Source organism: Sinohyriopsis cumingii, chromosome 8 (assembly GCF_028554795.1).
Source record: "Sinohyriopsis cumingii isolate HCF-2022 chromosome 8, ASM2855479v2, whole genome shotgun sequence".
Taxonomy (NCBI): domain Eukaryota; kingdom Metazoa; phylum Mollusca; class Bivalvia; order Unionida; family Unionidae; genus Sinohyriopsis; species Sinohyriopsis cumingii.
Window position 1 is genome coordinate 86,978,410 of NC_142968.1, and position 15,698 is coordinate 86,994,107.

General features: G+C 38.2%; 1 protein-coding gene across 2 annotated transcripts in view; it reads left to right on the forward strand.

Annotated features, from left to right (window-relative positions):
- Positions 1-11,926, forward strand: part of LOC149794074 (coadhesin-like) — a 90,239-nt gene extending 78,313 nt beyond the window's left edge. For both annotated transcript variants that reach the window (XM_089966510.1, XM_089966511.1), the window contains one exon: positions 10,779-11,926. In XM_089966510.1, coding sequence (XP_089822636.1) covers positions 10,779-10,807 — 29 coding nt within the window. In that variant the 3' untranslated portion in view covers positions 10,808-11,926. The remainder of the gene's footprint in view (positions 1-10,778) is intronic.
- The last annotated feature ends 3,772 nt before the right edge of the window (positions 11,927-15,698 follow it).

Consider the following 15,698-nt stretch of genomic DNA (forward strand, 5'->3'; position numbering starts at 1 on the left):
AATAACCCTTTACATATACTATCAACAGAGAGTGAAGAAAATAACCCATTATATTCCATCAACAAAGAGTGAAGAAGAAAAGTTTTTTGAAAGCACCTAAGCCCTCACCTGCAATGACCAACTCTGCCAAACACCTACACCCCACCCCACCCCCACTCCCAACACTACAAAACCCATTTAACCCGTTATTTTATGGCATCAGTGTGTGCTTTAGGAAACATCAAGACACAAAAATGATGGATGAATAGACTGACTATTGTTTACGAACTTGCATGCCTAAAGAGCGTGCGTGAAGGAAAACATCCTTCCATTTCAATTTTAACTAAAACATGATCCAGAGGGATAGAGAGAGGTGAAAGAGCACAATTTCATAAAGTGTGAGTAAAAACAAAACACGCCATCCTTATTATACAATGTCAAGACCAAAAGACACTTACGTTTTCTTTCTGGTCTATTCTCTTTTAGAAGGTAGTATGAAATTTCACATCAGGGCCAACGCATCGGCTCACATTGTCAATTTTTCCATTTCCATGTCTTTACTGGCACAAGTTCTTCATCATCTTCAATTTCTTCTTCTTCTTCTTCTGAATCCCTCTTCTCTGTTTCGTCTTGTGTTTTGTTTCTTCTCTTTTCTCGTAGGGCACTCTGAATTCCAGTGTCCTTTCTCCTGACAACGATATTAGGTATCTTGACTTTTGTCTCTCTTTCTTAGACGAAGTAGGTATTTTGGAGACAAATACCCATTTACCTTTGCAGATATAGCAAACTTCATTCGCACACACTTTCGTATGACTCTCATCAAATCAACGACCAAAAGAGTAAGTTTTGTTGCCACTTTCGCCTGTGAATTATGCTTTCGTATGACTTTTAGCAAATATTTGACCAGCAGGTCGATCTGTGCTGACTCTTCCATCTTCGTGATCGTTTGAGAGCGGAATGAATACTCTGACGCTAAGACACTCTCCTTATATACAGGGACCTGCTGCGTATGAAACCTAGTCAAATGTAATTTTGCAATAAGATGAAACGATTTCATTGAGGAAGTAAAAGGCAATGATGTACCGTATCGCCTCACACAAAACCTGAAGTGTTAGCTCAGATCCGTGTCAGCAATTTCGAAGACGACATAACTGAGCTTTCATCAATGTTCTCCAATTATGCCACAAAACCACGAGTCCTGATTCACGCAAAAAGAAATTTCGTTCGGTCCATAAAAAATAGTATCACATCTGAAAAACGCAAAAACGAACTTCCAGAAAACTGAGAACGACGGCTTACACCTACAACGTAAATGTATGAGTTCAAGTAGTGCGTAAAACTTAGTCAAATTAAATTTTTATAGTCAAGACGAAACGATCTCTTTTCGAACAAGAAAGCAGACACCAAGCGACAATGGCAATCCGTGTCACACAACACTTTACAAAATGTATATGATCAGAGGTTTGTTCTAGCGATCTGCACGGTTAATTAAATGTTGATGTATTTTGCAATAAGACGGACACAATTTCCATGGGATCGCCATTGGTACGATTGTTCGTGCATTAGTTTAATTTTTAAAAATATTTTTTATATAAATCGCCTATAGGATAGACCCAGTAAAGCATGGCCATTCTCGTCACTGTCTGAATAGCTACTCAAGTCAATTCGAAGTGAACGCGGTAAGAAAATAAGTATAGCCAATGAAATGGCTTACAACGGGTGATGCATTGTTTTGTTCTAGGACTGTGTGGCATAATAATCCCTATGTTCTTGCGTTGTTACCATTACAGTACAGACAGACTGAAATGTGAACTTACAAGCCCTCTTTGTCTGTGTTGTACCATTTCTTCTTACCACATCAAAATACTGAGCGTCACAGTATTGGTTCGCGTTTTCAAGCTGACCATTTTTTTATATCTCACTTAAACATTTTAACATAAACACTCACACTCACATCGGTAGAGTCAGAACAGATGTGTTACAGTATTGAGGGGCATGTTATCTTTTTTTTCAAACTAATAAATTTGGGGTTTGTATGAAGTAAAGAACCGACAGTACAGTGAAACTCAAGGATGATGACCCAATCTGTCTGTCTATTGATGCCTGTATTTACTTAAGAAGAAATATGACCTCTAAAACACAAAGAGATACGGCAAGCATGATTAGAATGAACATAATGATGTTTTCCTTCCCGCCCGTGTAATTTAGAGCTTCAATCCTCTTTGAAGACAAACTTGGTCTCCTTTTGTAGGGCTTGAAATAATAAAAAACCTGAAAAAATCTTAAGCACTTTGCTATAGATAATTTCATCAACAGACTAAACAACATAAATACCGTTACAACACTAGAAAGCCTTAAATCTTCTATCAAAAAGAAATGCATCAAAAAATTAAAGACTAACGATAACTAACCAATGAAACCGAATTTAACAAAGGCAGTGACATGTACTCTGTCATGCACATCAACTTGAAGAAAAAAAAATTATAAACAGAGAGAAACCTGAATTCAAAATTCAGTTGTTTTTTCTTATAAATTGTTTCGTTTCTTTTTTCTTTTTTGGAACAAATCTAAGCACTAATATAGAGTGGAAAAGGGAAAATGCACATGCAAGCTTTGATATTTCTGAAAAGATGAGGGGACATTCCTAACGTTCATAACCACCTATGGACTTGGACTTGTCTGTCACTTATCCACAAAACAAGATGTACATATTTCTGGTCAAGCTGCAAGTGTGTGCGTGTTTTTGAAAATGGTAAAAATTGGATATACAATTTTCTCGTGACACTTATAAAGTGAAGAGTCTGTGCAAGTGTCAAAAGCCAAAGTCATATAAGTTTTGTATTTTGTACGGCTTGTAAAGATTTCCACTTTAGAAAATGTGAAGTATCACAAGTTATTATCACAAACAGAAGTGGAACATAGGGGCTTGCAAGAAAGAAAATAACCCATACAGTTGGTGTCATCAAGAGTGCTAGAGACGGTACCCGAACTTGCTTGCTTGCTTACTTGAATTAAAGTGATTTTCGCTCTAATGGAGCATATATCACTGGTTTAATAACGCACCGCGTGATTTTTAATTACTCCTGGGGAAGGAAAAGAGAGCCTCATCCCCCAGGCTTTTATGTACTCACAGACTACTTTTAAATTTAGCCACTCAGGTGTAGGACTAACTAATCCTTAACAACCTGACTGAAAGGCTTTAAACATGAGTGGGAATAGTCTCACCACACACTCATTTTTCTGTCCGAGCGTGGTAAAGGAGGGAAAAGGTGCTCAGCAAGACAGCCATGGGTGTTAAGTACTCAACAAAACGCTAGCCCGTACTTATTTCAAATCAAGTCCCGTTTTTGCTAATGGACAGTAAAAAGTACCAATAATGTGTTAACCACTTGTGCAATTAGTTCAAATCTAACGATTCTGTTAAATTTCCTACTTCCTAACATATCTATCTAATATTAGTACTTAGTGTACATAAAAAAGCCATACTGATCTTATTTAAATTATTATGTCTAAGCGACATATACCAGTTTGGTCACTGTTAGGTTTAAAAAGTTAAGTTTGTTGCGGTGTTCCAATGGGTCAAGTTTGTTTCGAGAATAGTTTAGTCAAGGAGAGATACCAAGCCAAATATGGTTCCCTAGTTAATAAAAAGCAATCTTTTGGAGCCCTAAAAAAGGCTGTTTTTTTCTGTTAGAAGGTAACACGTCTCTCTTTTGCTTTCACGTTCTTTCCCGCACTCCTAGTCTCATGATTCTTGATATCAGGAAATGCGTAGCCATGATGGGCGGCAATGTAAGCAGCGGCTTCTACCAGTTGACTGAGGGGGTATCCAGTGTAGGTTTGTCTGTAGAATTGGGGAAGAACTCTGACCCTAATCCCCATTGAGAAGGTCTTGGTTTAAAGGTGTCTAGAGATTTGTAGGCAACGTATTGTATGGCTCTAATAAACTACCCTGCTTTGTTGACGTCATACAATGCTTGATCTAGTCCCATTTCGGTGTACTTCTCAACGAGTGTCAGCGTCCCCCTCCTCCTCCCCCTCAATCGCCTCAATTTCCTCTTCTGGTTCAGATACTAATTCTTTAGTTGAGGTAGATAGTTTCAAATCCGCTGTTATGGTGTCTGTCGCTGTTATTGTTGTTGTGGTTGTTCTTTCAGCTGAGATTGCCTGTAGTATCGGAGTGAGAAAAGAACGTTGTTGTTGTTGTAGGGTTTAACGCCATTTTTCAGCACGCGATAGGCTATACATGGCGGCCAGTATTAATGGTGGAGGAAGAACCCGCGAAAAACCCGGAAAGAACCACCGACCCACGAGAAGCTACTGGCAAGCTTTCTCACATACCCACATTAGCCGAATCCGAGACTCGAACCCACGCAGACAAAGGTGAGATGACAGTGATCCGTAACGGAGAGCGCTTTAGACCACTCGGCCACTCGGGGCCCCAGAAAAGAACGTAGTGCCTCCGATAATTACATTTGAGTTTGCCATACCGTTTGTCTAACATAATTGGCCCTTTGTTTTACCACCACTCTTTCCGGGGCAGGTTGTTTGTTAGGTATAGTCGGATGTTGATTAGATGTTATTTGTGTTCTCGAGGTGGGTGGAGTGATAACTGGTTAGGTCTGCATTTCTTGCTCCCGCTACTGTTGCGTATATTTCTTCCCTCCACACCGAGTTCTGGGCCTAATTCTTTTAATTTCGTTGTACCCGAACTTACATTATCCATATTATCACCAAAAAAAAAAAAAAAAAACGCACAAACCTAAAAGAAACACTCACTCACTTTTTTTACAAAACATTACTATTTTTAAAATTTTGATAAGCGACGGAAACGAAGGACTTAGAGTCGCACTTTCTAACCAAGATAAAAAAATCATGTGCTGATAGACTCACTTCTGTATTTTTTCTTCTAACTGACTAACATATCATAGGCAATGGAATGTTATTTCTTTTCGAGAGTATGGGGTAGCCCTGAATATTTTTTTTGGAACTTGAAGCTATGGCGGTCGCTTAGGTTATAAGATGGCGACCTCCTCTGACGACAGGCTTTCTCACAGGATAAGGTCTGCTTCTTCGGAAAAGAGAAGAAGAACCCTTTGGTGTCGATACAACTGTTGACAAAGCCTCTGTCAGGTTCATGCTGCTGCTGTTGCTGCTCTCTCTGCTGTTTATGAAGTCTGTACTTCTCCATCCATTCTTCTTTCTCGTTCTTGAATTCCTCCTTGAAGAGTTCTTCTTTCAGGTCTTCAGTGACTTTTAGCATTCTCACATTTTCTATCTCTTCTGGCTTCGGTATCAGACTGTGTCTGACCCTATGCAAATTCACGTAGGCTTCGTTTAGCTTAGCTAGTTTGGAGCACATCTTCGTAGGAGGATGAGTTAACAATGGATGGGCAGACTGGAAACTTCCCCGGTTCTTAAAGTCAAAGCGCGGACGTGAAGGAAAACATTACTACACGGTTTTCTAGCCGGAACGTTCAAATAGTGTTATGGGAGGGATAGAGAGAAGTCAAAGAGCATGAATCAACATTCCTATAGCCAAACAAACCACAAAGGCATTTTTTTCTTCAAAACACAACATTTTTTATTCATACTAACAAACAACTCTAACATTTTTTAACAATAATCCAACACTATAACATCAAACATTTTTTTCAAATACCAAACATTTTTTTTTCAATTCACACTCTACTTTAAACAGGGCTGACAACGTTGTGAATGAAATTGTGATTTCCACTATTGGAAGTCATTAGGCCATTGATGGACACTACGTTTCCTAGTTAGAGACAAAAGATAAGCATACTGGTCACAAAACCATCGATCTACTTTCACATCGTTTCTAGAAGAATGACGAGGATCAAAATGAGTCACTAAATGTTCTAAAGAATAGCCCAGGCTGCAATGATGCAGAAAATACACACAGTACTGTCCACACACCAAGGAATATGTGCCTTGTTATTTCACATTATTGAATCGTGTGGTCTGAGCATTTCTTCTCAGAAAGTCAATGATATCGTCTTCCAAAGGGGGCAGTCCATAGGAATCAAAATATTCCACACATCCTTCTTGAGGAAAGTAAACGGCTACCCAGTGGGTTCCTGGGAGATGACTGTCGTCCGTGTTGATCACATAAGCTTGATGGTTTTGAGGTGTGCAATGAGGGAGTTCATCTTTAGCACAGACGACAGGATTCCAAGAAGCAGTGTACAAACTGTGGTTCAAAAGGTAATAAAGTTCTCAGGTATCCATTTTTTGTTTTTTTTTTCTTCTTCACAGGTAATGATAAGTCATCAATTCGATCCTGACTTTTTGCTTGAAAATGTCTGACAAATAACCGTTTCTTCACCTTGTCTCCTCACTCTGATCCAACAGAGCTTCGATGCGATGGATCTCTTGAGTTGTTAATGGAGGACAATAATGTTCACGCAAGCCTTTATACCACTGTTGTAACACGTCTTCTTCCGAGATGAGACTCCAAGCTTCGTCCAGATATTCGTCCAATTTTTCTTCTTGACTCAGCATCAGGCATTTATCGTGTTGAATTTCACTGGGATGATCGTTATGACATCCATAGCAATCTTTCTTGATCAATTCCTTAATTTTTTTCTGTCAAGACTATAGCATAACAGGAAACTAAATGTGATTCTTGTTCTGGCCATCTAGACTTCATCATGATGACTTCTTCGTCTTTGTCTTGGGGTTCTCCTTCCTCAGGATCTTCACATTCCATGTCCAAAGAATCCCTACTATACAAACATTGATAAAAGTCTTCCATGACTTCTAATAGTCTGGAATGACTTCTCTCAAACTGTTGGTTTATATCGTATTGTCCAATTCAGCATACAGGATGACGTTCACCGTATTATCTGCGCGTAGATTTTCTGCAAACTGAAATTCCACACGCATCTGACCGGATTTTATAGGGTGAAAATGTCCCTCCTCGCTGTCTTGACTTACAATTCGTTAGAGAACCGTTTTCGAAAATGGAGTTTCACTGTAACTTTCCCTTTGGAGAATGGAATATTTTGTCCCAGATCTCCTTTTATAGCAATGTTGACAGTGTCTAAATAAGACTTACTGACGGGCAAATAGTGAGGATGTACAAATTCACGGTGTACGTGATAGGTGTTTGCACCTTCCTGGTCATTGTTTGTGGTACTATCCACTTTGAAAGGAATGACACGCAGTAACGGCACAGAGGTGTGTCCCACCACGTTGTACTCCACCACATCGGAATACACGAACATCAAATTAAGTCCTTGGTTCAGTTCTACCGGGTTTCCAAAAGCTCTGTAAAAATCCATATTACTTTTGATCTTGGGGCTCATATTGTTTGCGACCATTTCTGCATGTCCACCCAAAATTTCAAACAAACTACCATTGAACCTGAGGGACAATGTGTCCGTATCTTGAAATTTGATCACGAGACGATGAGCCACTTTATGGTACTCAATCTTCACACTTTTTTTGGTTCTGTTCAGTGCTTTGCCAAAGGCTAAGTTGAACCTGTCCGCAATAGTGTCCACCAAATGTTCACCACTAAAATAATAACCTGAAGGAATTTTCAAGGTGTAGATAATGAAGGCTGGATTGCTGGCTGGTCTTGTGTCCCCTAAAAACCCGATTTTGTTGATTTCTTCCTCCAATTGGGCATTCAGGATTTCCACCTCGAAAGTGTTTTGCTTTTCGGTGATGTTTTTGATTTGTGTTGGGTGAATGATTTCCACTCAAGCCACTTCCCAATGGGCTTCGTGATCTAACTGGATGGTCTGAGGTAATTTGACCGTGTAACAGCACAACGTGTTCTTGGGAAACACCTCCATGGAACTGTCACTGGGTAAGGTTAAGTAAAATTGGTTGTTATTGCTCATAATTCCAGAGTTTTGTGGCTCTCCGGGGCGATACTGGAAGTTAGAGGAGTGTCTCCGCCCAAAATGGGGTTGTTGTTGTTGTTGTGGTTGTTGTTGTTCGACTGGTGACTGGCACTGGCACTGGACACTAGGATCCCGTGGTTACCGTTCGAGGAGAATTTCAGGGAGGGATTAGGAAGCAGGTAACCGATGTAACTGCTCAATACAATGGTCCACAAGTGTTTGTCTCCTTGTTGCAAACTCAAATTGGCAATGGCTGAACCGATGACACAATACACCACGAAGGTTTGGCAGAAAAAGACGATTTGCGTTTTAGGCACACGTTTTCCATACCACACCCACAAAGGTTGTGTTTGTAAATCTTGCAGAGAAGAATTGGGTGAAGGAGTGATCGCAGTAGCTGAATCTGTGTGAAAGGGCATGATGGTCACTTCTTTTTATAGTGCGAAGCGTCGATGCAAGAATCAAAACTGGGTGGATATCCTTTCCAATGTACTTTGACTTCTTTGACACGTCGTTTGCCCACTTTACGGTTTCTGCGTTTGCCAATGCCTTTGATGTCGTACACGTCGTCTTTTTTGGTGACACGACTTGATTTGAAATAAGTACGGGCTAGCGTTTTGATGAGTACTTAACACCCATGGCTGTCTTGCTGAGCACCTTTTCCCTCCTTTACCACGCTCGGACAGAAAAATGAGTGTGTGGTGAGACTATTCCCACTCATGTTTAAAGCCTTTCAGTCAGGTTGTTAAGGATTAGTTAGTCCTACACCTGAGTGGCTAAATTTAAAAGTAGTCTGTGAGTACATAAAAGCCTGGGGGATGAGGCTCTCTTTCCTTCCCCAGGAGTAATTAAAAATCACGCGGTGCGTTATTAAACCAGTGATATATGCTCCATTAGAGCGAAAATCACTTTAATTCAAGTAAGCAAGCAAGCAAGTTCGGGTACCGTCTCTAGCACTCTTGATGACACCAACTGTATGGGTTATTTTCTTTCTTGCAAGCCCCTATGTTCCACTTCTGTTTGTGATAATAACTTGTGATACTTCACATTTTCTAAAGTGGAAATCTTTACAAGCTGTACAAAATACAAAACTTATATGACTTTGGCTTTTGACACTTGCACAGTTTATTCTTATTCTATGGTTTTATTCTTCTTCCCTCTGTGGTGCGCGCGCGCGTGTGTGTGTGTGTGTGTGCGTGTGTGGGGTGTGTGTGTGTGTGTGTGTGTGTGTGTTAGCGTACGTTGTGTAGATCGTATATTTGGTTGTTTTGTTTCTTCCTCCCGAGTGTGGATAGTATATTTGGGGTTTGTTTTTTCCTCTTCCCTCTGTGTGTGTGTGTGTGTGTGTGTGTGTGTGTGTGTGTGTGTGTGTGTATGTGAGTGTGTCTGCGCGCGTATGTTGTGTGTGTGTGTGTGTGTGTGTGTGTGTGTGTGTGTGTGTGTATTGGTCTCTGTTTGTCCCTATAAAGCTCACTTTATCCCTATCAGATACACTCTACCTACCTACCTACAGTAGCGCGTATTCAGGTCAGCCACTTGCAACACTGTTGCCATTTATCCCCTAGTGTTCAGTACAGTGACGTCACTGACGCTGGAAATTTTGAGACTATGAATATCGACTTGGGGATTTCCACATTTTGTAGCTATACATATATACTAGAATTCATAAACAGGAACGTCACTCAAGCTGAGGCTATAAAAAGATAGTGGGATTTTCCAAAGGAAAAACCCACAAGTTGGAGCTATAAATAGATAGTGGGATTTCATAGGAATTTCAGCTGATTATAGATACATAGGTATTTATCCACGATCGTCACAGAAGTTGTTATTGTAAGTAGTTACTAATTTATCCATTTTAGTCTAAACCATTGTAACTTAATTTTCGGGGATATGTTTATTTTCCTTTAAATTCTGGGACAATTTCGTCATTTTAGCGTTACTTTTAGTCACATCCATTTTGTCGTTGAGCATTTCCTTGATTATAGCTATTTATAGCATCATTACAATTATGCAAATTTTTGAACACCCCAGCAAGATTTCAGGTCTTGGTAATGCTTTATATATAAATCTCACGCTTGTACTAGTGTATGTATGTCTCTGTCTCTGTTGTGTTTGACCCTCTACCATCATTGTCCCTAGACAATCCCACCATGTTCAATTCCCCTTGACGCTATACAGACCCACCATGTTCAATTTCCATATGTTCAATTCCCCTTGTCCCTAGAGTGACCAGCAATTTTTCCCATGTTCAATTTCCCTTTACGCTATACAGTCCCACCCTGTTTAAATTCCTTTGACGCTATACAGTCCCCTATTCCCATGTTCAATTCCTCTTGAGGCTATATCGTCCCACGAATTTTCTCCATGTCAAATTCCCTTGAGGCTATATGTTCCCACGATTTTTCTCCATGTTAAATTTCCACTGAGGCTAAACGTTCCCGGGGGGGGGGGGGGGCTGTAATGCTAATTCCCATTGAGGCTAATGTATCCCCATTCACTACTTATAGTGGTATACAAAACTATACAGCAGATGAAACATATACTAGATACAGTGGTATACAAAATCGTACACGAGATTATATAATCATGATAGATACGGTGGCATGCAAAATCGTACACCAGATGATATCTACTCATGCTAGATACAATGTAGTTTTACTTTAGCTAAAACTCCGTAACAGTTTTGCATAGATCTTATTGAACTTCACTTGAACTCAGTTCAAAATTTGTTTCGATTCCACATAATGTTTAGTATGGTCTTGTATTCTCAAAATGATCTGTGCGAAGTTCCAAGAGATAAATGCTTCCTTATTTAGACTAACATATTTATGTAAGTGGAATGACAGCGTTGTATAAGAGCATAATGAATGATCTTATATTTCCGTATAAATTGCAGTATTGTATGTGAAAGTGTTCTATTTACAGAAAAACACACAGACGTACAGCAGAAATGAAAGAATACGCCTGAAGGCCCATGTCACGAAACCGATGCTTAACAATTTTATCTGGTGACCCGTACAGGGCCAAACTATGTTCAAGCACTTTTGCTAATACTCTGTGAATATATTAACATTATCATTTAAATACATAATATTCTCATTATAATTTCAGCATTCAGAATACATTCCTATGTTACAATTAAGGATACGGAACCCCGGAAACAAACATTCAGCTAAATGTTAGAAAGTTCTACACCAGAACAAGTAACTTCCCACAATATAAAATTTTGAGCACTCGTAATATTTAGCATTTTCATCTATGTTTAGAAATTCTATATAATCCGTACCGTTAATTGTAAAATCTTGATTAGTACGTATATGTTGCTCGTGCTGTTCTTTATTAGATAACCTACCAATTAGTTCCACACCAAGGACGTTATTTTTCACAGTGATGCACAATGAGTTGTAAATCAGTGTAAATCTTATTGTCCGTAATCATGAATAATAAATACTTACACCCAGTGAAATCGTTTGGAAAACAATACTGAGATTATGCACCGATTTATGCGTGCAAACGTTTGATAGAGCATGAGCGAAGACTTTGAACCCAGAGGATAAGTCCGATGATTTAGTCATTTTTTGTTACTCAGGCGAATGTTTGCAAACAGAAAACCGCGCTCGTTATTTGTGTATGCTCAGTAATCCTAATGAGTAATTTTCAATAACAAATTATCAGATTAACAATTTAGAATATAAGCATATAAGCTTTTCCGCACTTCGGACAACAAAAATTCCGATCTCCCAAGTTTTAAATATTCGATGTTCAGGTCAAGTTACCAGACTTTGCGCTAAACTTGGTGAGGGACTGCAAATATGGCAAGGGTAGTCTTGCCTTAGTTCAATTACTCCCGTCCATCTGCAAAAATATGACATAACTTAAATATTCGATGTCCAGAACAAGTTACCCACTTTCTGCCAAAGCATCAATGTGGCGTCCATCTTAAGTTGAATTTGCGTAAGACTGCCCCGGAATAAGCACATATAAAATAGTAAAAAGAAAAAAGGGCTTGTACTGAAGCAGCAAGCTGATTTTCCATTTTCAACACAGGTTACGTCGCAGAAAACACTCGTTCATTTAAGAAAGGAAAATAGATATTTGTATTATATCATTTGCAATTATATTACAAATAGTATAATAAAAAGTTCCCAAGGTATTATGTTAAACCGTCTGAGTGTACGTTTCTTTAATGTCAGTTTTCTGAGTCTCAGTCTCTTCAAACGATTCAAATGCTTATTTTTGTTGTTACTGTTATCATTATTAGTACTGCACATTTCCACCAACATCCCTTATATTATAAATACATCCATATCTGTGTTTCTGTTAGTGCAATTACATCATGGATTTACAGCAAGGAACGAATAACGCGCCGCTTAGAGATGGCGCACTTTCAAACCTGACCTTTTCGCAATAACTGTATCGGTAGCATAATTGATTGATAGCTTGCATCTAAACTCGTTAGCATTATTCATAAAGTATAGACCCCCTTTCATGCCATGTACTTGTTTTTCTATTGTTTCGACCTCTTCATTACTGTATAGTTTTTCTTCTCTATGCTAAAATGCAAACATCACTATTATTCGCGTACCCCTCGGTGCGTGTGCGCGCGTATTTCCTGCCTTCTTCCCTACCACAAACCTTACTTATGTTATTTCAGTTTAATACTGCTCGAAGTATGAATAATGCAAATGAGGTGCGGAATTTAAGCTGTTTATACGTGCCACAATTTCTTCGGGTTCTTTGTCCAGAGTTATGAATTTCCAGTACGTTGTCATTTCAGCATGGAAATACTTTCTTACCGACCAAATATGCATCCAAAGGAAGAGAGAGTTAACCAATATGTGTTTTCAAAAATAGTATCACACATATTTGTATCCAGTCCATACATTAAGTCACATCACAGCATCTATAACTATTTACTCACAATTAACAGTCTCGCTGGAGGGCTGAAATAAATCCTTAAGGTGATTAGGGTTTCTACAAAGAGCGTGGATGTATGGAAGAATAGTGTTTAAAATCATCACAAACATTGTTGAAGTATTCGGTTGCCTAAACTTTCGTTGAAGTAGTCCAAATTCTTTATTCTTTCTTCAATTAATTCAGCAACCTTTTCCTGCAATTCTTCGATGAATGTATTTTGTCTTTTTCATTCTACGTTTGCATTAATTGATCAAATAATTCAAACAATGTAATAGGTCCTTCAGATGCAAGATCATAAGCTATTGCACCACCTATCATTAGTGCAACTACCGTCTTTAGAGTTCACGCTATTTAATTATAGTATCATCTTTAGGATTTCAGCTTTTTTATTCTGTGGAGATAAGGATCTATTTTATTTTTTCACATCTAAGGAGTTAATAGCATTCTGGCTATCTATTACACACAATGTAAAATATAAAACAATTTCTATCCGTTTTAATTGTTTCACCAGAAAACATCATAAAAATGGAAGTATACATCCGACATAAAGGATAATATGGTGTGTTTTTCTTGATATGTGTTCAATGAATCGTGTTTGACGAATCGTGATCCTGCATCATTCAACCCATAGTGTAAGTAAAGAAACCGCAAGACTGAGAATTTCCAACAATCCTTTGGTTAATTTAATTGTGTTCCTTGACCAATTATAACTGTATCCATTGTTTTATTCCAGCAAGTGACCGCACCGGCCACCTAGTGGCTATAGCGTCCGCTTTGGACGTGGATAGTCGCGGGTTTGAACCTCGGCCGAATCATACCAAAGATTTTAAAAATGGCACTAACAGCTACCTCGGTAGGCGCTCAGCATTACGAGTTTATTGTTAGGACTGGTCGGCCTGTTGTCAGGATAATATGACTGGGTGGGGACATGATGCTACATGCCTGCGGCATGATTCCCCAGTGCTAGACATCACTATCAACAGCCACACTGCAGAGATCGTGGCGATATGACTGCAGACATATGACTGAAAAATTGTTAAAGCTTCGTTAAAAATCAAAATCTCTCTCTTTCTCTTTTTCTTTCTCTCTCTCTCTCTCTGTCCCTTCCTCCCCCCCCCCCCTCTCTCTCTCTCTCTCTCTCTCTCTCACACACATGCACAATCCAGCAAGCTGGTAGACAATGATAGTTTAAGACTTTAATGTTGTCAATGACATCCAGTATAGATAAATCATAGGTATGAATTATCGATCTGTAATACTTCCTTTCAATTTATTCTTATTTGTAAGTCTTTTATCTTTTCATTGACTTATTTATCTGCAATTGTGAACTATTATTGGTTAGCTGTCAGCTTATCCTCCAACTTTAGCAAACCATCTTTACAGCCATCAACTTACCTTTTAATCTTTTCATCTTCCTGGTTTTGTCTCATCGTTTATTTCTTTCTGGTATTGTTCAAGTTGTGATTGTAAAATATTGTAATCTTCCACACAACGTATTTTTTCTATATCAGTTTCGAAGGCAGATGTTTTTAACAATTATCATTTGTTTGATGGGTCGTAAGTATTGTCCTGTTTTCTACAAGTCTTTATCTAACAGTTTGTAAAACCTGTAAAGCACTTGGTAATTTAATTAGTCTCTGGGAAATAAATCAAGAGCGACTGACCGATTCTTCTCTTTCTCGTCTATTTGTTTCTGCAGTCATGAGAATTTGACTGACCTGTCATTTGAGTTTTGCTCTGTCAAGAAACAGATTCGCAAGCTTTACAAACTTTTAGAGCGGAATCAAACGTAAGATCTGAAGAAACATACAATAATATATTACAACCAACTGCACAAAAGATACATGCTGAAGTACTAGCCTTAGAGAGTAAACTGCAAGAAATAGACAGGTCTCTAGAAAGGTACAATACATTACAATCACAACTTCTACTGTTGCAGAAAGAATGAAACTATGAAGAGAATGATAATGATAAAGAAAATTAAAAGAAAGTTGAGCTCTTTCAGCTGGCGTGAAAATGTTTAAATATCAAGTGACCGCTATCAATACTAGTCATTCACAAATTACAGATGAAGAAAGACTTTCTGAAGTCAACAAAAAGAAAGAGGACGGAAACATAAGGTTAATACCGGTGAAAGTACGATTAGATCTATGAAAACGACCTATGCTCAATCTATAACGGACTTTAGCAAGTAAATAACCCAGAACATATTGGTTGTCCAAATTAAACAGTATACAGGAATAGAAAAAGTAATAACAGATAGTAAAGCATATAAAGATAAAGATCGTTGGAATAATACCAGTATGCTGCAAGGAGGCATTGACGAATTAGGGAAAACGATGAAACAATTAGGAAGAAATTGTACTGACATAAAACAAAATATAACCCATAAACAGACAAAATTAATAATGACGCAAAGACTTTATCAACAAGTGAAAGAATTGTAAAAGTTCAGACAGAAATAGAAACAAAATAAAATAAAAATTTATATAAGGTGTAAAGACTCTACCAAGTTGATTGAATTAAATTTAGAGAATGTTGAATCACTGTAGTATCAGGTTAAATATTCGTAATAAAAGGTTGAATATTAGTAATACAAGGTTGAATATTCACAAGTCTGAATATTCGTAACACAGGGTTGAAAGTTCGAAATACAAGGTTGAATATTCGTAATAAAAGGTTGAATATTCGTAACAAAAGGTTGAATATTCTTAAGTAAAGGTTGAATATTCGTAACAAAGTTTGAATATTCGTAATTAAAGGTTGAATATTCGTAATGCAAGGTCGAATATTCTTAACACAAGGTTGAATATTCCTAATGCAAGGTTGAATATTCGTAACACAAGGTTGAATACTCGTAGCACATGGCTGCATATTCGTAATGCAATGTTTAATATTCGTAATAAAAGGTTGAATATTTGTAACACA